We start from the raw sequence: 24,962 nt of genomic DNA on the forward strand, positions 1-24,962 counted from the left end.
TAATTTTTCTGCATCAATTAATATGATCATGTAGGTTTTTTTCTTTATACTGTCAATATGGTAGATTACATTGATTTCAAATGCTGAACCAGCCTTACATTCTTGGGATAAACTCCTCTTGGATGAATTATTGTTTTTATGTATTGCTGGATTTGATTTGCTAATATTTCATGGAGGACTTTTACATCTGTATTCATGATGGTTACTCAGCAGTAATTTTCTTTTTCTTTTTAAAAGATTTTATTTATTTATTTGTCAGAGAGAGAGAGAGAGAGAGCGCACAAGCAGGCAGAGGCAGAGAGAGAAGCAGGCTCTCCGCTGAGCAAGGAGTCTGATGGGGGACTTGATCTCAGGACCCCGGGATCATGACTCGAGCCAAAGGCAGTGGCTTAACCGACTGAGCCACCCAGGCATCCCCATAATTTTTTGTATAACCACCTTTTCTGATATTGGCATTAGGATAATACATTGGGAAACATTTTCCCTTATTTCTTGGAAAAGACTATTTAGAATTGTTATTAGTTCTTGAAACGTTTAGCAGAATTTACAAATTAAACCATCAAGGTCAGTAGATTCTTTTTAGGAATGGTTTTATGAATTCAGTTTCTTTCATAGTTCTGGATTATTTAGTCATCCATTTCATTCTTGGTGAGTTTTAGTAGTTTGCAGTTTTTGATGAATTTGCTCATTTCCTCTAAGTGGCTGAATTAAAGTGTTCATAGCATTATCCTTCAATGTGTGTAGGGTTTGTGATGTTAATTCCTTCTTTCATTTCTTAATATTGATAATTTACATATTTTCTTTTTTATGTTTTGTCAGTCTTGCTAAAAGTTTTTCAATGTTATTGATGTTTTTAAAGAATAAGCTTTTGATTTCATTTGCTTTCTCTGCAGTTTTTCTGTTTTCAATTCCATTGATTTCTGGCCCTTTTTATTTTCTTCCTTCTCCTTGTATTGGGTTTTCTTTGCTTGTTTTTTTCTAGTTTGAGGTAAGAGCTTAGCTTACTGACTCAAGACCTTCCTTTCATTTTAATACATTTAGTAAAATAAATTTCCCTCTAAGTACTGCTTTGCTTTTATCCCACAAATTTTGATATGCTATATCTTCACCTTCATTCAGTTCTTTGTAGTTTTAAACTTCCTTTGAGACTGTTGTCCCATAGTTTATTTAAAAACGTGTCATCAATTTCTGCCCATCTAGAGATTTTCTTGTTGTCTTACTGTTGTTAATTTCTAGTTTGTTTCTATAATGGTCAGAGATCATATCCTCTATGATTTCAATTATTTCAAAGTTGCTTAGCTTTGTTTTATGACCCTGGGTATTTGTAAATGTTCCACATGAAGTTGAAAAAAATACGTTTTCTGTTGTTAGTGGTGGAGTGTTCTATAATATATTGATTAGATCCTATTTATTGCTGGTGTTGTTCAAATCTTTTATATCTTTACTGATTTCAGGTCAAGTAGTTCTGTCAGTTGCTCAGAGGAGAGTGTTGAAATCTTGAGCCATAATTTTGGACTTGTCTATTTCTATTTTCTGCTCTATCAGTTTTTGCTTCATGTATTTGAGGATCTGCTGTTTGGTGCTAACATTATTAGACCATTATGTCTTCCTCACAGATTAACCCATTTTGTCATATGTAATGTTCCTCTTTGTGTCTAGAAATTTTCTTTGTTCTGAAGTCTACTTTATTACATATTAAAAGGCCACTCCTGCTTTTTAAAAAATTAATGTTTACACGGTATCTTTTTCCATCTTTTCACTTTCAACCTACCTATACCAATGAATTTGAAGTGAGTGTCTTTAAACAGCATATAGTTCCACATAACATTTTTTAAAAGATTTTATTTTTAAGTAGTCTCTACACCCAAATGGGGCCCAAACTTACAACCCTGAGATCAAGAGTCACATGCTCTACCAACTGAGGCAGCCAGGTGCCCCTCCATCATAACTTTTTAATCTACTCTGCCAAACTCTGCCTTTTGATTGGTTCTTACTCCTCTGTTTTTTCCTTTTTTGACTTTTTGTTGGTTACCTGAATATTTTTTAGTTTTCCACTCTGATTTATTTGCACCATTTTTGACTGTATCTCTTTGTATTGGTTTGTAGTGGTTACTGTAAGATTTCAGTACACACGGGGCACCTGGGTGGCTCAGTGGGTTAAGCTGCTGCCTTCGGCTCAGGTCATGATCTCAAAGTCCTGGGATCGAGCCCCGCATCGGGCTCTCTGCTCAGCAGGGGGCCTGCTTCCTTCTCTCTCTCTGCCTGCATGTGATCTCTCTCTGTCAAATAAATAAATAAAATCTTTTAAAAAAAAAAGATTTTAGTACACATACGTGGTTTATCACAGTCTGCTGGTATCCACATTTTACCACCTGGAGGGAAGCATGGGAACCTCACATCCATGGAGGTCTCTTTACCTTTCTTCATTTTTGTTTCAATCATCAAATATGGTTTATAAAACTCATGAGGAAATAGGCTATTGTGTATACCCATATTCCAATTCTTTTTGCTATTCTTTCTTTCTTCCTTGATGCTTCCAGTTTCTTTCAACATTTTCTTCTTGTTTGAAGAACTTCTAGTAACTAGTCAGTATGTAAAGGTAGAACTATTGGGAATAAATTCTTTGTTTTCCTTTGCTTGGAAATGTCTTTACTTCCCCCTCTTCGTTGCTAAAGGATAGTTTCCGCAGAGATAGAAGACATGGTTGATTTCTTTAGCAGTTGAGAAGTGTTATGCTATTTCCTTTTAGCCTGAGAGAAATGTACTGTCATTCAAACTGGAGTTTCCCTATAGGAAACTGGAGCATGCGCTTTTATGAATTTTGGATTCCAGGACTCAAGTGGACTTCCTTGGGCGGAGCTATCTCCCACAAGAAAATTGTATCCTATGCTATGCTAACAGAAAGGGAGGGAGGACAAGGAAACCTCTGTGTGATTTCTATAGCCTTTGCTTAAGTGTGTCTTTTTCCTGCAGCTCCTATATTATATCTTTTGCCATAATAAATCTCGGCCATAACTATATATACATATAAAAATAAAAATAAAAATAAAAATAAATATATCCCCAGCTAGCCAAGAAAATGGGGCTAGGTCAGGTGAATTTCCTAAATTATGTCCTTGCAACTATTGAGCATTCTGTTCCACAAGCAGTACATTGGCAGGAATTATCTTTAAGTATTTCCTGAAGTACAAGGTGAAGGGAGGGGGGATCAGCTAAAGGCCATGTGAATTTTCTCTTTATTTTGATGTAAAAATACAAAAATAATTTTATGAAATGCTTTTGGAGAATTACACAAAACTCTGTGATCATAAAAAAAATACTAAAAGTTTTATATTTTCTTTCTTAAATTTATTATTTATTGGAGAGAGACAGAAGGAGAAGCAGGACCCTGCTGAGCAGGGCCTGATCTTAGTACCCCAGGACCATGACCTGAGCCAAAGGCAGATGCTTAACTGACTGAGCCTCCCAGGTGCCCCAAGTTTTATATTTTCTAATTCAATATTCTATTGACTGTAGCTAAGTAAAGAGCTGAGCCTAATCATGTATGAAATGCACTCACCACATATTATGGTAAAATCTTTAAGCAAAAATTAGTATTTTTCCAGCTCTACAATCTAAACACCTTCCTTTGTTTTTTTGTAAATGGAACATCTTCACACCCATAGGAAGACTTTAGAAAAAAACAAACGACCACTGGAAGGTCAATCAGAATGATGGGAAGCATATTTAGGTTTACCTGTTCAGGGTAAACCCAGTTAGAGGGTAGCTTTGTAATATTGGACAATTTGACTCAGAGCCACCTATAAAACAAAGCAGGTTGCTATTTCTCACTGAGTGTGCCTCCAGGAGAAAGGAAGAATCATTTGGCTCAGCCAAATGTCAGCCAGCACACAGGGCTAAGAGCATCATGGAGGGCAAGCTTATTGAGCGATTAAAAAGGGATAATTTAATGGAGCTCTTGAACTGTAGTTTCCCACAGCTCTATATGGAAGTATTTCATTTGGACTTCTTTCCCATGAAGTCTGCCCAGTTGTGTTAATAAGGGCTTTAATACTTAAAGGAATTTCATTTCTAAATAAATATGGAAACAAGTGCTCAGAAATAACAAAATTAACTCTCGTAAAATTAATCCTCAGAAAGAACATCAATTTGTGATTAAAGATAGCAGGACTTTTAACTTTCTTACAGAGGCTTGAGCGAAACTACCTCAGAAAACAGAGATTTACTGTGGGGATCCAGAACAACAAGGATCGTTTCTGTGTTCATAGGTGGATGAGAAGGCAGGCAGCGAAGTCGAGAGAGAGATTTGTCTGGCTCCAAATTGTGCATTGACATTTTCAAAGTTTAATCACTCACTCCTTTTTGACATCATCAACTATTTGAACAAATAAATTAGAAGGCAAGGCTGCTGGGAGAATTGTAAGTCATGAATCTGGCCCATATGGGGTTTCAATTTAGGCAGGAAGATTTTGGTATATGAAAAATAACTATCATGCCTGGTAGTGTTCGATAAATTCCACATGAGTGACAAAAATACGAAACTCAAGATGTTCTAGAAATCTATCCCACTGGGCGTCCTATCCCACCTACTCTGTTCCAAAGACAGTATTGTACAAAGTGGACACACAATGTATTCTGGGCTTAGAAGGATGCATGTGTGCGTGTGTGTGTGTGTGTGTGTGTGTGTAGTTTATTTTGTTATTTGTCAGTGTCCCAGTAGGGTGTAAGCTCTTTGAAAACAGAGGTTTTTGTTCACTGCTGTATCTCTAACACTAGAACAACTCCTAGCACCTAGTACAGTAAATATTTGCTGAATGAATGAATAATATCAAGAAAAGAAGGTGAGAAGGTATTTAAATGTGATTAAGATGTTAAGGGTGATTAAGAGACAGTATCTATTTCTGAAAGACTTTTGTAGTCAGTCCAGATTTGGGGGGGGGAGGGAAAAAATGGCTAAGCTAAGGTTAAAAAGAAGGGCTTGAGGGAAATTATTTTAAAAATAAAAATGTTTTAGGAAGTCACAATGATGAAGATCAAGACAGAACAGCAGAAATGTTTAAGTACATGTGGTAAATTTCTAGAAGACTCCAGAGATAAACAGAACAGAAGGAAACAAAATAGAGACAGGAAAGCAATAAACTTTTAAGTGTGTATAATAAACTCACACACAGTCAACTTAAATATTTATGAAAATTGGTCTGAGTACAAAAACACAGCACAGATAGAACTTATAATACATTTACAATAGGTATAGTAAATGTTTATTGTAAGGAGAATGGTCTTCATAAAGAAAAGCTTCAGAGGGCATATTAGATTTGTTGGCTCCGGTGAAGCCTAGGAAAGTATCAAGGATAAAGAGGAAACTAATTACCTCTCCCATGAGTGTTTTCCCATGAAGGACAGCACGACTGAAACCTTCACATGCAAAAATAATCTGGTTGCTGGTTACCCAGTGAGACCATGTTGCTTCCAGATTTTAATTTACGTAGAATATGGTGACGATATTCATGAGGAGAAAGAGAAAAATCATTCCTTCCTTATCCATATTAGGCTACCCCACATACATAATTGATTTGCTTGTTTCCCATCCCTTCTCTCCTCTTCCTTTCAAGAAGTTAGCCACTTTGTGGTCCTAGATGGCTCATCATTCTTTGTCAGTATCTCTCATTAAACATTCTCAGATGAATAGAGTTAAAATGTTTTATTCAATCTCCACGATCCAAAGGACTAATAGTCACAAGACAAGAAGGACTGACCAAAAGACAGACAAAAAGACAACAAGATTATGACCAACCTATCTCCCCAGTGGACCCAGGAATAAGGAGGGGGTAAAGGTCTGGATATACACTGATCGCTTAAGTATGCCAGGCAATGGTTTAGGCACTGGACAAACATAGTTTCACTTACTGTCACAGAACCTCTATGAGGCAAGGATCTTTTCTGTTTTAGAGATAAGAAAACAAAGGACCAGTTTTGTCTGAACGTAAAATGTGTGTTCTCCTTCATGCTAACAATCTGTTTGAATGTTGGGAGTACATCAGGGTTTATCTTCAAGTGGGGAGAAGATTCAGGGACAAGGAGGAGAATGGAAATGGCTTGAGAAGAAATAATTATCTTCATTTGTTTACTTATTCTCCTGGGGCATATTGGGAGGGAGTCAACCTCTATTCCCTTCAACAACCAACACTCAATATTTGAAATTATTTATGAATATTTAATCTATAAATATTTCTTGACTGTCCCCGGTGTTCATAATATTATTCTAGGCTCTACGACTATAAAAATGAAAAAGGCCTGGTCCCAGGTCTCAAGTTGTCCATTGCTGAGTAAGAAAGACAAATAGATCAAAAGCGAGAAGTTCAGGTTACATATGAGACTATTTGCATTCATGAAGGAGTGAACACAAAGAGAATACCTAATGTGGGGTGACCAGGGAAGGCCTCACAAAAACAAAATATATAATGAGTCAGAATTTGCCATGCAAAAAAAAAAAAAAAAAGAAGAAGAAGAAGAAGAAGAATTTGCCATGCATAGGAGATATGTAAGACAATCAGAAGGGGTGCCATGGTGGCTGTTTGGACTTCATCTGGAGGATGACAGGGAATCATTGCTTTAGGCAGAGTAACATCATCAGCCTTTCATTTCAGGGAAGGTAATTCAGGGGGGTAGCATGGAGGATAGGTTTGTGGAGGGCTATACAAAAGGCAGAAGAATCTTACAAAAAGGAGGTTAGTGGCTTGAGATGTAATACAAAGGCCTGCACTGGGGATGTAAAGGTGAAAATGGAGGAAAACCATGACTTAAGAGACATTGAAGGCATGGGACTGAGAGTCAGTGTAGGAGGGGAAAGGAGAAGAAGGACTTTAAGATGATTCCTAGGCTTGAGCAACTGCATGGGAAGATGGTAACATTCACCAGCCTAGGGAAGAGAGGAGGAGGAAGTTTGGCAGTTGGGGGAACAATGAATTTCATCAGGAACACATTGTTTACAGGGCAGCAGGAGAGAGAAGGCTAGACTCAGGAGAGGGGTATATACATGTCAGCAGTAGCTAAAACCATGGAGAGTGAGAGTGGGAGTACATGAAGAATCCTGGAGAATGGGAGCAAATGAAGAATTCTGGAGCATGTCAGTATATAAGGTAGTTGTGATGGGTAGATGAGGATATAACAAAAAGGGCCAGAAAAGAGTAGACTTACCATCAACAAGAAGGTAGGGATCAAATGAGATAAAGATGTGAATAGTACAGAAAAATCAAACTATCAAATATTGTAATTAAGAACCCATGGCTATCTGAAGATCAGCACTTTTAAAAAATTCATTTAAATTCTAGTTAGTTGACATAGAGTTCAATATTGGTTTCAGAAGTAGAGTTCAGTGGTTCATCATTTACATAAAACACGCAGGTCTCATCATCACAAGTGCCCTCCTTAACCCTAATCACCCATCTTGCCCATCCCCGACCCATCTCCCTCCATCAACCCCCAATTTGTTCTCTATAATTAAGATCTTGTCTCTCATAATTTGTTTCCCCCTCTCTTTTTCTGCCTCCCTGAAGATCAACATTTTGATCTTTAAAGTACACAAAATAACTTTCAAACCAGTAGGACTGTCCATTCTCTCCCAAAAGATTTAGGATTAAGAACCAGACTAAGCTATAAGAAAAACAAGACGATATTCTGCCAAGAATAGCAGAATCACCAAAGATTAAAGCTGATACACTATCAGAGGCACCAGAGGGAAAAGTACACTTTGACTGATGATGTTAAGTACAATATATGTGCAATGGTCTCCCATCAGACAAGCGCCTACCCTTCCCTTATCAAGAGGGCAGAAGGCCAGTTCTTCCCCAGGGCCATGGCTGGGTAGACCAAAGGGAGACACCTGCCTCAAAGCCAGCCCATACTTTGTGTGGCCTATGAAGGGGAAGATGGTCTCTCTGACAAGTATGCACTGGATAGTTGTTGGGCTTTAGAACTGTAAGTTTGCTTGGAACTGGAGCCAGATCTGTCCCCATGGCAAACCAAAGTCACATAAAAGCTACGGTTACGGGTGAGGCAGTAACCAAAAGAAAGTCAAGGAGGATAACAAAGCATCTGTAAAGAAGATGCCACACACGTGGAGAGAGAAAAAGAGAGGGAGAGAGACAGATACTCTGTTGACTTCCTCCCAGCTCTCGTCCTTGAGGGGATGGCTGCATTTCCCACATCAGACTCTGGAGTCTTCTCCGCATCCCTTCAAGGGCTGAGTGGACTTGGGCCCCCTGCAGCTGTCTCCTACAACTGTACTGACATTCGCTGAGTGTCTCCTCTGTGCGCACTGCTCTATATGCTTCGCTAATTTATTTAAGCCTCAGAACACCCTATGTTATGTCCACTGTACCGAGGAGGGGGCTCAGGCAAAGAGAAGGTAAACAACTTGCTCAAGACACATGGTTTATCACGGTGGACCTTGTCAGAAATAATCTTTTCCTGCAGACGTTCAGATTTCTATCCTCTTGAAGAAACATGAATGCCTCTGTATGCTCACCAATCCCTGGGCTAAGCACTAGGGATGGAAAGAGAAATCACTCAAGTCAGAACATGGTCTTGTCCTCAAGGAGGTCTCCATGCAAGTAGAATGAAGCACAGAGAAGCCCAGGGAGGAAAGGAAAGACAGGAAGAGAAGGTGGGGGGCGGGGGCAGGATAAGGAAGGGAGGGGAGAGGCAGGAAGAGGGGTGGTGGAAAGGAAGAGAGGGGAGGGAAGGGCAGAAAGTATCAGTCCTGGAACAAGAGGAGCAGATAAGAAGCAAAGGAGACTGACAATAGAGAATGAGGTCAGAAATAGACAAGAAACAGCTGTGAGGTCTGAGGAGAGCAAACCATTGCCCGGACCTCGGGAGACCATAGAGGGCCGTCTCAGTTTAGAAAGCGGATGCTTGAAATGCGTGCCAACAGCCTCCAATACCACAGTGGTTCTGAAGGGCTTAAGTCAACAATAATTAAAGGGTCACGGAGTGTGGCGAGAGGTCCAAGTGGGTTTTTGAGGAATCCAGGAAAGTGCTCATTAGGGAAATAATAGGTTTAAAAATACGTAAACATATAGAAAGCATGTTTGAAACATGCCAGGACTAAAAAGCATGAAACCACATTCTAATTGTTCCATCAAGGCAGAACTGGGTCCTATTTCCCTTTCCTCCCTCTCCCTGCCTCCTGAAGGGTCAGAGGTTTCTCTGGGTGAGCAGGATGCCGGGGGCAGGGGGGAGGGTTTGGGGGGGGTTGGGTGGGAGGGGCTTGGGGGGGGTGATTGAAGCACAAGGTAGAGAGAGAGGGGACCGCACTCTGGTGTGTGGGGCTCACCACCTGCAAAGGCAGCGGGGTGTGGGGGTGGGGGGGAGGGCAGAAGGTCATTTTACATTGATCACGACACAGGGCTGGACTTTTATTTTTTATCTTTTTTTATTTTATTTTTTTTGAAGATTTTATTTATTTATTTGACAGACAGAGGTCACAAGCAGGCAGAGAGGCAGGCAGAGAGAGAGGAGGAAGCAGGCTCCCTGCCGAGCAGAGAGCCTGATATGGGGCTCGATCCCAGGATCCTGGGACCATGACCTGAGCTGAAGGCAGAGGCTTTAACCCACTGAGCCACTCAGGCGCCCCAGGGATGGACTTTTAAATGACTGGGTAGAGACTGCTGTTGCTGTTTTCAAATGCACGTGTCTGTAGGACAGTACAGTTGATCAAAGTGACCCGAGTTCTCACCCAGAGGCAAGAGAACAAATTCCCTCTGGGTGGGAGATTCCAAGAGACAAAACTTCCAAGAGATTCCAAGAGACAAAAATGAAGTTACTTTTTAATTACATTTCATGAGTCTTGCCTCGCACAACATCCTGATTCCACAAGAAAAGCTTCCTATTTTAAAGGCCGCCCCTTCGGTTCACCAGCTTCGGTGGGGAATCAAAACCTCCCATGATTATCATTTGGAAAAGAAGACAGTCTCCCATTTCCTACCTTGATCCTTTCTCTTTAATGGCAAATTTGCTAAGAGCCGTATTTCGTCCAGAAGTCGGTTCTGATCTGTCTTCGGTAGGGGATCCAAATCCGGCACTAAAATGAAAACTATTTGTTCTTAGGACAAGATAAAACTCATCATTGATTTCCATCATGAAAAATAATAAAACATTACATTTGCTGGGCAAATTGGAAGACATGTTTCTTTGCCATGACATGCTCGGGCTCCCCTTCCCTTCATGAGGCCGAGCACCAGGCATGACTCCAGCAAGGATAATCAAATGAAGCCAGCTCACAGCTCCTATGTCCTGTGCTTCAGGGCTCACTGGAAGTTCCCAGCACACGGCACCCAAAGCCTACTTGTCCTAGAGATCTTTTCCACAGCAATTTAAAGAGGCAATTATGAAATGATCGTACTAGAAGCATGAAAAGAATTAACTGGCCCAAATCTACACTCTAAATTCATTCTTAATCCCAGACTGAGGGGAGAATTATTTGAGTACAGAAAAGATACCCTTTTCTTACTTTGCCTTTTCTTTGCTTGCTCTTCTTAAAGAAGATGAGGAAGAAATACTCCGTCCGTAACCAATATCTGATGACTTATCTTCCATAGATGGAGGTGGAGAACTAAAATTTTTGAAATTATATACAAGTTAAAATGCTTTATTTTTCAATACCAGATTGGTCCTACAAAACAGATTTTTTTTTTTCCGGAAAATCATAATGGGAGCTGACTTTCAACAGTGACAGAATGAAAGCATAAAGGAGAGGTGAAGGTAGGACAAAAAGATTACTGTTCATGAACTAGAACTGGAAATATTTTTATAAAATACATCACATAAAATAAATTATGACAGATATATAGATATACATGAACATTTTAAGGAAGCATTTTGAAGCTTTAATTTTTAGCTTTACTATTTACTTCTTATTTTATATTTTAAAAAAAAACAACACAGAAAACCTCTGGGCTGAAGTTAGAGTCCTGCATACAGTTGTGGAGCCTTATAAACATAATTCGTTTTGGTTTGCTCCTATCTACTTACACTTTCTTCAATTACTTCATGTTGCCAGCAGGGTAAGAAGCACTGACTACAGAAATACATCTGGAATTGAGTGGTAAAAGGGAGTCAGAGGAAAAACCACGTTGGTGGTGATTTCATGGTCTTTACTATGGCAGGCTATGAGTTTATGGATTGGTGTTTGTTTTCGGGGTAATGCCAGGGAGGCAAAAGGATACCGTCCTGGAAATCTTATATATTCATGTGATGATGGACAGACAAAAAGCCTTACGTGTTTCCCTGCATCTCTCCTCCCCCATGAGACTCACATGTCGGATTTACTGTTAACTAAGAGTACAGCACGTAGATCACTGGGTTCTTGTAAGCAAAGGTCCTTCAAAGGCAAAAGTTTGGTGCCGGGATTAATCTGTAGGTAATTTAAGAACAAAAAAGTAATATCCGCATGGGCTATATTGTTTTAAGTGAACACTGATGTTCTCGACTGTTTGAAGTAATATAATTTCACACACACAAAGGCACACTCAGAAAGAGGAACTTGAACTTGTGGGCAGCTCGCCTCCGGTTCCCCACAATCTGTATTGTTTTATACTCTCAGCTGTTTTGCACCATCATTATCAGTTCGGCCCCTGAAAATAGTTGAGTTTTTGATGTGTGTAATGTATACATAAGAGAGAATTTGTCTGTGAGAGTAACTAATTACTAAACAGATGACTGACAATGTTGTGAGGATATGCAAAAACAGGCTACTCCAGGTCCTGTATTCGCAAATTTACCAGCCTGCTGAGGTGGGTTACACCGCACCACCTTCTAGGGTCTTTCCCCAATTGTATTATACTGAGATCCCTCTCTCATCCAAGATACTTTACAAGATCCTTTAAAAATCAGACAGAGCATGTCATTTTTCTGCCCACAACTCTGCCAAGTTTTCCTACTTCATTCAGAATAAAGGCGAAACTCCTTCCGGTCGTCTATAAGACTTACATGGTCTGGGCTCTACCTCTCCGGGTTAGTCCTTACTAGTCTGCTTCTTGGGTCACTCAGCTACAGCTACACTGACTGCTGTTTCTTAACTACGCCAGGCACACATATTCCTCTGCTTGGAAAGCTCTTCCCCCAGCCGTTCCCACAGCTAAGTCCCTCAACTTTTTAGTTTTTGCCTTCCTGACCACAATTTCCAAAATTACGGTGAACATCAACCCCAGTCCCCACCCAGCACTATAGAGCCCCCTTATCCTGCCTCTGTTCTACTGCCCCCCCAAGCTCTGATCATTTTGATCATGTGATAAACGTTATTTATCTCTTTGTCATGTTTATTGCTTATTGTCTGTTTCTTCTCACTGGTGTCATGAAAGTAGAGATCTATGTCTTGTATTTACTGACATCTTCAACCTATAATACTAGAAACTTAATATTTACTGAATGAAGGAATCAGTGAGTTCTTCTTTATAAAGAATATTGTTTCATTAAATTTTTAAAAAACTGTATGAACAAATACATTTGTCACAGTTTTATCTGATTTATGGCAACATCTTTCTGAGAACTTGTTCTTTGTTGGTTTTTCTGCTCTTTTCTCAGAGCATCTTTGTACTAATAATGGTGTACTTGTTCTTTTTGAACGATGCATCACTGAATGAGATGGGCTTTCTGGGAGCACTGATTTCTCAGTGGCTTGTGTGTGTGTGTGTGTGTGTGTGTTATGTTAGGTCGGGTGGTAGCAGCAGCCAGGGAAAGCAGAGGGAACAGCAGGAGTCAAGTTTTAGGCTAGCCATTTTTCATTATTCAGAATGTCTCAGGATGCCTGGGTGGCTGTGTGTGTTCAGCCTCTGCCTTTGGCTCAGGTCATGATCCCAAGGTCCTGGGATCAAGTCCCGCATCGGGCTTTCTGCTCAGCAGGGAGCCTTCTTCTCCCTCTACCTGCTGCTCACTCTGTTTGTGCTCTCTTTCTCTCCGACAAATAAATAAAACCTTTTAAAAAATGTCTCCGGGGCTCCTTGCTGGCTCTGTCGGTAGAGCACGTGACTCTTGATCTCGGGGTGGTGAGTTCGAGCCCCACATAGTGAAGATTACTTAAAAAATAATATAATTTTAAAATGTCTCCAATTCTATTACCACGATAGTGTTTCCTTCAAATACAGTCAGCTATGTGATTCTTTCATGGCCCTGTCTTCTCTGCCTTTTTGGACCAAACTGGTCCAAACTGGCTTTTGGTGCCCGCCTTGCTCATCCCAGGTCTCTGGTCCTGCACCTGCCTGGCAAACAGAGCATTTGGCTTTTGCACTTCTGAGCTCTCCCTTCAGCTGAGACGGGGATGGTGTTTTCCGAGACCTGCTACAACTAGCTGCCTTGCCCCTCTCTGGGCTTATTTCTTCCCCCTTTTCACTTCCTCCTCCTGCACTCCTTTTGTCTGATCTCAGGGATTTTCAGTAACTCCTACATTTTTTTTTTTGTTAATGAAGTCTGTGGATCATATCTGTTTCCTAGTTTTGCCGAAAGTGGCATTTGTATATTTAAAATTTTTTTTTCCATTCTCCTAATTGCTCTTGGTTTCCAGAAGAAAGGAAAATGCTGGCTTAAGCAGCAATGCTGAAAAGTCCTTAAGATTCTAATTTTTAGCTTCCCATTTCTCTTGACATTAACCTTGAATTACACTGTATATTGTTTTTAAAATCATAGAAATGCAGCTTAAATAACGTTCTTTTATATTACATTTTAAAATTTGGTATTACAGTCTGCTTAATTTCAATTAGATTATAATAGAATGAAACACTTATACTTCTATCCTTATCACTAACACGGTTCATGAATCCTAGAAATATTAGAACAGAAAATGCTCCTTCCTTTATGTCTTCTCTGAAACTTGAGAGTAGCCTCAGCAAGCTGATTCTACTATAAGTAACCAGATTCTAGTTAAAACTGTCCACAAATGCAAAATCTTACAGCCAAAGTTAAGAATAAAGCTCTGATTCCTAAGTTTCTACCTATAAAAATATACATTCTGTAAGGTGGTTATAAAATTGCAATGTAAGGGCACCGTGATTAAAGAAGAAATGATCGTACATACTAAAATACAAATTACTGCTGTCACTCACCCGACCATAGTCATAGAATCCATCACCAATTATGTTACTTGATGACAAATAGCCAGTCAGACTGTATTTCAGAGACAGGTAGTTGTTGAGCAATTTGTTGTAAGCTGCCTCACTGAATTTATTTTTCCGACTTACTGATAGATTAACTTCTTCAAGGATCTCTAAAGCACTGTCAATAAGAGGGGAAAAAAAAAGCATTATTTGCTTTAAACAAGCAATCCAACATTAAGTTCTCATTTATATAGCCGGCTAAGACCCTGAATGAAGAATTGAGATGGAAAGGTTAAAGTTATCTCACCCTATTAGATAAAGCTAGACTGACAGAATTATGAAGACAAATCAGTCCTTTTGAGAATATATATGCCACCTAGTGACTCATATTCAAACAACTGAAAAGGATGAGCGGGGTGGGGGGGAGATCTTCATTTAAAGCGGTAGTAGTATTGGGCTCCAAGTTTTCCAGCTAACCAGGCAATATCCACGAACACAGAGATGGTTAGAAGTAGGGTGACCCCAACCATGGAACCTGAAAACCCTATTTGCCGGTGTGCTAAGGCAACTCGCTCACCTGCTGCGGCTGGTGAATGCCTAATTCTGATGGAGAGGTCTGGGTAGAGGAGGGAGAGAAAGGAGACGCAGTCATGGCTCACCTTTTATTTTCACTTCAAAAGTGGTGATGCAGAATTGCGGGTTAGCAATAGCAGGAGGAAAGGAAAGAGAGGGATTGATCAGGGTGAAGAGGTGGACGGGGAAATGGTGAAGATGGTTTTGTAAGCGTGCTGGGAAGACCTCCAGTTGGAAAAAATGGAGAAGGACCCCCCCCGCCGCCACCGCCAGGCCGCCCCTTCCCATGGAAGACCCACTGCACGGTCCCAGCTCTCTAGGGCTCGGCCGCATGCGAGCGGGAGTGTGGACTCTGCCTGATCTTCTTGGGCCTGAAAAATGTGCTTCTTCATCTTCTGCCTTTAATCTGAGCCCAAAACTTGAGGCCACTCCACTCACCCAAGCTTGCACAATTCAACAGCCATCAGCTCGTCGTTGGCGCAGACCATCACAGCCCAGCTGGCGTGCCTTCTCACTTCGTCATTCTTGGAGTGCAGGAGCTCCACCAGCGGCCCCAGGCCACCTGAATTTCTTAACTGGACGTGGAAACCGAAAGTTTATGCATCGGAAGTACAGAATATAAACACTGCTTTATTTTTTCAAATCTCATTGGATTTTTAAATGATTTTAACCATGTAAGAACATTTTAGGATTTTTAGAATTGATTACTTCCAGATTTTTAGAATTGATTACATCCAGATTTTTAGAATTGATTACATCCAGGAAACAATTTATTACAAAACCTTAGAGACAGGAGCCCAGATTTCTGTTCAAGGTCAAGAGGAGGCCACAGTCAAATAATCGAGGGAGGTCACTGTGATTTTTTTGCGTGGGAGGGAGACAGAGAGCCTGTCCTCCTGTTCCCCTGTGTTCATTCATTCTGCTCATTGACACTGAATGCTCATTTGGCCCTGTGGTAGACAGAATGATGGTCCCCCAAAGGTGTCCTTTTCCCTGGAAGGGATTTTGCAGATGTGACAAGTTAACAATTTTGAGATGGGGAGATTGTTTCGGATAATCAGGCGAGCCCGATTTAATCGCAAGAGTCCTTGTAAGATGGAGAGATGGGTGCCTGGAGCCAAGAACGGAGCCGTATAGACACAGAGATTGGAGTGGTACCCTCTGAAGTTGGAGGGAGGGGCCACAGCCAAGGGATGGGGGTGGATGGTAAAATCTAGAAAGGACAGACTTTCCCTGAAAGTCTCCCAAAGGAACATAGCTCTGCCAACACCTTGATTTCAACCCATAATACCTTTGTTCAGACTTCTGACGTCCTATACTATACGATAATAGATTTCCATTACTTTAAGCCATGATGTTGTGGTCATTTGTTACAGCAGTAATAGGGAAGGAATCCAGTCCCCAAGGCTGAGCAGGAGGAACCGAAAGAGTGACACCAGGGGACCCACGTCACTGGCCACTGCCACCAAATCATCAGTGTGGCCAAAGAATTACCATAGCAATGCCCTAGAAAAAGACCGATTTTTGTTAATGCTGCATAGTGTCTTCTCCTCATTTCTCCCAGGAATGAGGAAGAGATAAAAAGAATAAGAAGAGAATTGGACAGAACTACATTAATTACACTGTTAAAGGAAATTCAGGTAATAAAGGTAATTATTCATGGATAAAATTATTCTAATCAGGGGAAGAAAAAAGATTTGACAGAGCTCTTTTCTCACTGTCTGAAATGCAACACTCTGTCATCTGAACCTAGAGGACAAAAAAAGAACATTCTACCAGTTTCTATGTGTAGTATCTGAAGACAAGGGCCATTATGGGGTATGATCCATTTGATCCATAGTCAGTCATTTTCCATCAATGTCCAGAGACATTTTCTTCTCAGGGATCACACTTTAGTACATGGAACATTACAGCTTCAAAAAGTTTACTGGAAGCATCTTAAGCTTAGCAACTCAAATTTCTGAACCTCTTTATTTCTGAGTATAAGAGAAGATAGTCTAACTCTTCATGTGTTCTTGTGGCAAAGATCTAATTCATTGATTAATTCATTTTCCCATTCATTTAATGACTGTTTATTAAGCATGCCCTCTGTGCCAGATATCTATTAATGGCATGGACACAGGGAAGAAAAACTCCCAGGTCCCTTCTCTAAAGCCTCAAGGAGCTTATAGTCTTTCATACAAGAACCATATAGGCAAAGCAGAGGACATGGGAAGCATGCATAGAGTGTAAGGGAAGCATAGAGGAGGGCCGTTCCCAGCTTGAAGACTGAAGAAAGGCGTCATAGAAGATAGGATGGCTTGACATGAATTTTGAAGGAGAACTGTGATTTTATCAGGTGGACAAAAGTGAGAATATTTCTCCAAGTGAAGAAATCAAAGACGTATAAATAAGAGAACAGAGCATATGGACAGAATTACAAATAGCATGGGATTTCTGGACTATGGAGTTAAGCCTGGTAAGAGGCTTCAAGCAAGGTGGGTAGGTGCAGGTCACTGGGCGTCCTCGTCCACCATGCTAAGCTGCTGAACTTTTCCTCTGGGGTGATGGTGCACCAATGGCCACATCAATGATGTGATGATGATCATATATTTGAAAGATCAGTCTGGGGACAGTGTGGGAAGCAGGAGGTGGCAGGTGTAGGGAGAGCAGGAGACTTAGCTGCGATATTCCTGGAAGGAGATGGACTGTTCTGCAGACTGCATGGACGCAGAACCAAAGCGCTTTGATCGCCATCTTGCTGAAGACTAGCGTAGTGCCTGACACAGAATAGAGGGCAAATAAATATTTGGTAGTCTTGGGGCGCCTGGGCGGCTCAGTCCGTTGGGTGTCCAGCTCCTGGTTTGAGCTCAGGTTTTCGTGATCTCTTGGGTGGTGGAATCAAGCCCCCTGTTGGGCTCCTCACTGAGCAGGGAGTCCGTTTAGGAATTCTCTCCCTCTGCCCATCTCCCCACTCTTGTGTGTGCATATATTCTCTCTCTAAATAAATAAATATTTTTTAAAACTTGGTAGTCTTAGTGCCTTAATGGATAAATACAAATGAACTGGAGTCAATGGGAACAAAGAAGGGTATAGAATAGAAAGGAACTGTCTCTTCTGCCCTAGGGGACAGAAAATATTTTTTAGTTGTCTGAGCAGAGAACCCAGTGCAACAGCTTGGGCTCTGGATGGCATCCCTGATCTCCCAATTTACCAACTCTGCTGGGAGCACAATGTGTCTTTAAGCCTCGTTTTCCTCATCTGTAAAATGGGGATTACAAACATGCCCATCACAAGTGAGGCTTAAATGCTTGTAGAGTGCTTAGCACAGTGCCCACTGCTTAGTAAGTGCTCAGTAAGTGTTAGCTACTGTTACTTATACTGGCAGAGAGGAACAAAGCCCTAAGATGTTTGAATGAGTACCCTGTGACAAGTAAATAGAAGAAAAGAAAGAGAAAAAATAAAGGATGTTTGTAGGTTTGCATTATTTTTATGAATAGAACAAAACACACTTTTATATGATACACTTGTAAAAAAAATACAATTCTAGGTTTTAAAACTTTGAAATATACAAGAAATACGAGAGTATGTGGAACCCACCCGTATAATGTAACACATCATAGTAAAGGCATACCTGTTTGTCTACTGATCAGTTTAAGAAATGACACATTTAGATGACCTTGAACCCCTGTTTGTTCCTCTCAATTACATCCACTCCCTTGATTCCCCAAGAGGATTTCTTGACTTTGCAGTTAATCAAGGCCATATCATTGACCTTTGCCTTTACAGTTGCAACTCACATGTATGTTTACCTAAACAATATCTTGCTTAGATGTGTATATTTCTGAATGCTACCTAAATAGAATCATAAGTTGTATTCTACTGCAACTTGATTTTGCTCAGCATTATGCTCCATTGATGTCTGTAGCTATAGTTCATTTTCACCGATATGAAGTTCCATTTTATGAATATATTACAAATTTATTTACCCATTCTCTTAAAAAATTAGACAATTGGTGTGTTTCCAGTTGCTTAGATATTAGAAACAATGCATCCTGGTGCAAAGAGGCAAGAGACCGTCCTAGGTAGAATTTAGAAACAGAACTGCCAAATTATACTGGATTAGAGGCTTTGCTCTTCTTTGCTAGATAAAGCCAATTTGCTTTCCAAAGGGTCACACCAATTAAATAATTTTACCTTTTTAGAGTAGTTGTAGGTTCAAAGCAACATTGAGCAGCAGGTGCAGAGTTTTCCCACACTCCCCTGCGCCCAGGCAGGAGCAGCTTTCCCATCATCAAATACATCCCCTGTCGGACTGGTACATTTGTTACAACTGATGAAAGTACACTGACACGTTATTATCACCCTGCGCCCGTGGCTGAAGGGCTGCACCAATTTTGAAGGGTCTAAATGATGGGTAGGTTCAAACCCTTGAAAATGTTTCAAATTAATCCACCCATAGGCACAGACCGAAAAATGAGCGGACAGACAAGCTCTCACCTCTGTCCGGGCCTCCACGTCGCACGCGGTTGCGGCCACCAGGAGAGCCGCCTTGCTCTGCACCACCGTGTTGGAGGAGCGGAGCGGGCCGATGAGCGCGTGCATGACGTCGTGGTTGTGCATGTTCACCCGCAGGGGCTCCTGCATCGCCATGTTCGCTAATACGGTGGCGGCACTGGCGATGGCTCCGTCTCGTTTACTCGACAGGATGCTTATCAGTGGATCGATTGCATCGGCTTCAGCAGCAGCACTGGGTACACGTTAGAGAAATGCACGTCATTCATCTGAGTTCAAGAAACGGTCCTTGGAGGGTACAATGGAGCTTATTAAACAAATGAGTACATAAATACAATTTTAGGAAAAAAAAAATAACGTCCAATGCAATGAACCCAGACTTGAGGTGCCAGTGATTTAAGTGGAGTTTGGGAAAATGTCAGTTAAGAGTGAATTTAAATTATCCTTTTCCTACTTCTACAGCTTGTCATTATAGAAAAATGCATGACTACTTCTTAGAAACCCTCCTACAGCTGTTTTTGTTTTTTTTTTTAAACTCAGTGATACTTATAAGACCAGGAAATTTTATTCAAAGAAAGTCAATTAAGATATTCTCAACCAGTAGGAAAGCAAAATTATATATATTTTTATTCTTTTTTTTTTTTCCTTAGAGAGGAAGAACCTTAATCTTAATCTGGGCTTCAATCTCACAGCCCTGAGATCAGGGCCTGAGCCAAGATCAAATGTCAGGCACTTAACCAACTGAGCCACCCAAGTGTCCCTAGAAAACTAAGCCTTTAAATAGGGGGAATGATTGAGTGGGAGATGCTCCTGGTTTGAGTTAAAACTCTTTTAGCTCATCCTCCCCCCCCCCCCCTTAAATGAGGTTGTTAATTATAGGCAGGGGTTAACACATTTGAAGCCAGCAAAACATTTTGGAGGTGAAAGCTGATTTACAAAGTAAATATCAAAGATCAAAGTCATAATATTGACATAATAACTAGTTTGAGTAATGTAGGCATATTCAGTTGCTTAATTTCCTATTTCTGCTATAAAAAGACCACGATTATCCGTCAAATACATTAATAGTCTCGCAAGTAATAAGTCTCTTTTTAAGAAGGCCCTACTCTCTATAGTCCTTGCTTTCTAATCACTTAAAAAGCTCATAAAGTAGTAAAAATTAAAAAGGGGATCATTTTAAGAAGAGGTAGATGATTTAATTATGTTCTTTAATATTTGGAATTCTTTCAAATAAGAGATGTTCCAAGCCATAAGATATACAGAACATCCTACTTCCCTACTTTGGGAAGACCCCAAATTCTGTGTTAAAAACCCATTTACATCGTCATGGGAATAGAAGTAATCAAGACAATAAAAACATACCTGAGACTCCAATAACATGAACATCCCTTTATGTTTTATATCTGACAATTTTTTTCCACTTAAGATCATATTAAGAATGAAATCTGAAAACAAGTGAGGCTATAGGATTCAGCCCATCACCCTGTATTATGATGAATATTCTGATAATTAAATTTAATTCGGTAGTCACTTACATTTGCTGATGGTGAAGGAGAAGTGATAATCTCGAGATTAGAGGTTATCACAACTGTCTGAGAAAGGCCACAATGTAAATGAAGTGCCCCCCAGGGAGAAAGGAAGCTGTGATTGGCACTCAGAGCAGCTCTGAAGTGGACCGAACAGCAGCTACTGGGCTGGGATGAAATGATCAATGAAGCCGGCCACTCCGGGGAAAGCTGGGCTCCGTTGGTGTTAACCCTGAAGGCAGCTCCCACCCCTGGTTTGACTACATCCATCCAAAAAACACACTAGATTGCTATGAAGGCAAAGTCAGAGTTTGTTTCCATTTCTTCCCATAGTCCTTGGTACATATTTAATCCTTCCTGTGGGGTCTCCCATTCTTTTCCCGGGAAGGCATCTCTTTAAAAATTGGTTAGATGACCTGTAACCAAAGTTTGTTTCTATAAAAATATAGGAAGGGCCTGCCTGTATCTCACTATGACAGCTTGAGGGCCAGCATTTGCCCTCCTTTCCTAGGGGACAAAATAAACACTCAAGATAATTTTACTTTCCAAGCTTTCTCCTACTATTAATCAAACAGGGGTCATTTGATTGTATGAATAAGGAAAAATTTGGAGGCACTAGTACATTAGTTTCTCAGAAACTTCTCATATTTTGTACTTAGAGCTTAAATATTGAATTTTTTAAAACTGCCAGCAAGAATTTTAAATTATGCATATTTTCTAATTAATATAGACATAAACCTATTACAAATTGTTTAATTTCTTTGACTTATTTTTCGTGTACTGAATGCAATCAGTCCCTTCAACCGAAATACTTTGTACTTCGTAACCACTGGAAACATGCCTCAGTTAGAAGGCACGATTCCTTTGTCACTTAGTGATTTTTCCCTTGACAACGTTCGCTTTTTAAAACGTCCTGGAGAATCAGGGAGGAGCACACAGTGGAGGTGTTTCATTGCAACCGTGTTAGAAGCTGCAAGTATTGTAGGAAAGCGCCTACCAGTACGTTCTCCAGGGCTGTGTCTTTTGTATGCTTCACGGGTTTTCTGGAAAATTTAAGTGAATACATAGGATCACACTTTGTCGTTTGATTTCTCTTATTTATTAAAAAACAAAACAAACAAAACAAAACAAAAAACAGGCTGCAAGCTCCCGGAATGTTCACCAGATGCATCTCTGCTCACAGCCTTTGTGCTTGTGTTTGCTTCCTCCTCTCTCCTGGACAAAGACGTATTTTGCCTTGGTTCATTTTTATCTCTACCTTCTGCTCTTTTCTGTGCTCTTTATGAGCCAATAAGGAGAAGTACACAAAATCCTAGCTGTTTTAGAAATGGGAGATTCTAGTACACAGTGGAATATAGCTTTTACTAGATTGAACGTAAATTCCAGCACCGAAAGACAGATCGCACACATGCAGCTGGGAGAATGAGCCGCACTGTGTGACAAACCTGCCCGTAATGTGCCGTGTGCCGTCTGGTTAGGTGTAAAAAGCATAAGCGAAATTAAGTTATTATGGTGAAAAAAAATCAAGCTATTATTCTTACAAAAAAAAAAAAACCCACCTCATTTCATTATAGAAATAGAGCACAGAATTTACTTTTTTTTTTTTTAAAGAATCGCATTAATTCTGTGTTTTAAACCCAAGACATTTTGTTTTATTTTTCCCTGTGTCTGATAATGTACACAGGCTGGAGCCTGTCATATTTTAAAAACACATTTCTGTTTCCTAGATGGTATGGCATTATCCAAATGAACGGGACAGAAGTCAAACTGCTTTGTTACAAAATCCAGAATTATAGGGCCATATGTCATCACGATAATCTGAAAATATTTTGATTCTTACTATCGTGAACCTCCATCCGTTGGAGTTTCATCAAGTAAGAGTTTAAAATGTACATTTCAAAAAAAAAAAAACCGAACTAAAACCCAAATATGGAAAAGTATAAAAACATCTGTTTATATCAGTTGATGTATGTAAACAGAAGTGAAGTTCGGCATGTCGTGTGTAACCAATTTATTACCAAGTCCTGACTCTTTTCCACCTCCCTATTTCTCGAATCTCTCTCTTCTCTCCAGCTCCGTCTCTTCGATCGAATCTATTCCATCAACCCCTTGTGAATTGATGTGCTCTTCTAACAGGTCTGTCCTCCCTCCACCCCCCGATTCTTTCTCCAACTTACAGCCAAAGGAATCTTTTAAAATAATTACCAGATGATTATAATTATATAAATCATACACATCATCAGATTTCTCCCCTCTTTAAAATATTTCTGGGGGCGCCTGGGTGGCTCAGTGTGTTAAAGCTTCTGCCTTTGGCTTAGGTCATGATCCCAGGGTCCTGGGATCAAGACCCGCATTGGGCTCTCTGCTCAGAGAGCCTGCTTCCCCTTCTCTCTCTCTGCCTGCCTCTCTGCCTACTTGTGATCTCTGTCTGTCAAATAAATAAATAAGATCTTTGAAAAAAAATAAAATGTTTCTGGTTTCTCATTGCTCAGGATGAAGCCCTAAATTTCCCACATGGCCTCTGAGGCCCTACATGAGCCCACCTGCCTCCCCTGCCGGCCCACACCCCTCTCACCTGTCCCTGTGACTTTGTGCTCAGGGCCTCTCTGGCTTATCCCTGGGTATTCTCATACACCCACCGTTCTTACTTCCCGATGAACTCTTCCTCCTGAAAATTCCCAATCACCTTGCCAAGCTCAGCACAAGTGCCTCATCCCCAAGTTAGCATATCTTGAGCCCCAAACTAGATACCAGGTCTCTTTTCCCCACGAGCTCAAGATTATTTGTTTGCGAAACATATATACATTTTTTAAAAAATGCTGTTTTGGCACAAAGGGTCCCACAGAATGGCAATGATCTTGAAATATTCTGTTAAAGAAGCTTGTTGTGTAAAGGACTGACCACAAAGCTTTTTGGTTGAATCCCTGAGCCCCACAGTGAAAAAGCACTTAGAGAAGGGGCACTAAGAATATGGTTAAGGAAAAAATACAATGACTGTACACACATAGTGTCTGTTTACAGCTCACTGAAAATACTATGCGATTTCGTGTCTGTGTGTCTTTGCATTCATGGTTTCTCTGCCCGAAAGGCCTGGTCCTACCTGTCCACATCCCTTTCCTGGGGGAACCGTAGTTCGCCCTTCAGAACCCACTCAGCTGCCCCTTCCGCTGCAGTCATTCTTGTCCATCCCCGCCTCTCCTTGTTACTCACTCCTTCCTCTTGCTATGTCTACCCCCGGTCCCCACGTCTTGAGTCTTATTTATATCCCCAGTGCCGAGAAGATCAATATATATAAAGTGACTTGACTCCACTCAAGGGGAGCGATGAAGAAAACCTCAGGAAGAGTCGAGAGAGGGTGAGGGGAAAATACCCAGTTCTGCTTTACGGTTTCAAGAAGGCACAGGACCAAAAAAAAAAAAAAAAAAAAAAAAAAGAAGGCACAGGACCCCAAAGAACTGAGATCTCTGCTTGGAGCACTTACAGCAGCTCTCCCCAACCCCAACTCTTCCCTAATTTAATGAAGGAATTTTTATATGGAGTTTAGGTAATAACATCTTACACTTTAGAACAGGTCTTAGGGATATGTCCATTTATAAACCAAAGGATGTCCCCGTTTTGTCTTTGCAGACGTGGGCGGCTCCGTTCATCTGAGTGGTATCACCAGGTGACCCTCTTCGATAGTTCTCAGAAAATCCTGGCTGCGGTTTGGAGATCCCATTTAACCCATCAGCAAAGGCTGGTTACGTGAATCAAGGGTGACCTTGGGCAGGACAGAAATCTGTTTAACAGAGCCCACATACAGGGTAATCTGTGGAACCCGATGAAACAGATGGTAATATTGGCAATCAGAACCTTGTTTGTTAACAGTAATTACAACCATTCCCACCAGCCTGACTTTTCATATGTCTCGGCGAGGTTTGTCACACCGAGGAAGACGTGTTGGCGGCAGACCTGGTGCAAGTGGTCAGGAGAGGTGCTCAGGCAGCAGACTCGGGGTGAAGGTGGGGCATGTTTGAGCCTTGACGGCTCCCCATGAGTCTACACAGGTGCGTGGGGACGGGACGCTGGCAGGGATGATAAACGGGTCTCCTGGTTATCACAGCCAGATTTGGAATGCTGGGAGCAGGATTCCTGACTCTCGTTCCAGCCAATTTTTCAACAAAAGTAATGATCCAAAAAGTCAAGTGTGTTCGTTAAATTGATCAATTTCTGAGTACATCCGAAACAACTCTGACCCCAGCGCAGCCCCACGGTGGCAGGAGAATGGGATGTTTGTCCC

At 40.8% G+C, this 24,962-nt stretch overlaps 1 protein-coding gene across 2 annotated transcripts in view; it reads right to left on the reverse strand.

Moving 5' to 3' along the window:
• The window catches only part of ARMC3 (armadillo repeat containing 3), a 91,322-nt gene that overhangs the window by 12,231 nt on the left and 54,129 nt on the right, over positions 1-24,962 (reverse strand). The window contains exons 12-17 of one of the 2 annotated variants that reach the window (XM_032880826.1): positions 19,143-19,392; positions 15,102-15,238; positions 14,100-14,268; positions 11,319-11,416; positions 10,514-10,615; positions 9,989-10,084 (exon numbers count right to left, since the gene is read on the reverse strand). In XM_032880826.1, coding sequence (XP_032736717.1) covers positions 9,989-10,084; positions 10,514-10,615; positions 11,319-11,416; positions 14,100-14,268; positions 15,102-15,238; positions 19,143-19,392 — 852 coding nt within the window. Of the gene's footprint in view, positions 1-9,988; positions 10,097-10,513; positions 10,616-11,318; positions 11,417-14,099; positions 14,269-15,101; positions 15,239-19,142; positions 19,393-24,962 lie in introns of both variants that reach the window. The other variant, XM_032880825.1, reaches the window with a different exon arrangement.

The sequence above is a fragment of the Lontra canadensis genome, unplaced genomic scaffold (genome assembly GCF_010015895.1).
Source record: "Lontra canadensis isolate GAN:19392208 unplaced genomic scaffold, GSC_riverotter_1.0 scaffold72, whole genome shotgun sequence".
In the NCBI taxonomy this organism is placed as follows: domain Eukaryota; kingdom Metazoa; phylum Chordata; class Mammalia; order Carnivora; family Mustelidae; genus Lontra; species Lontra canadensis.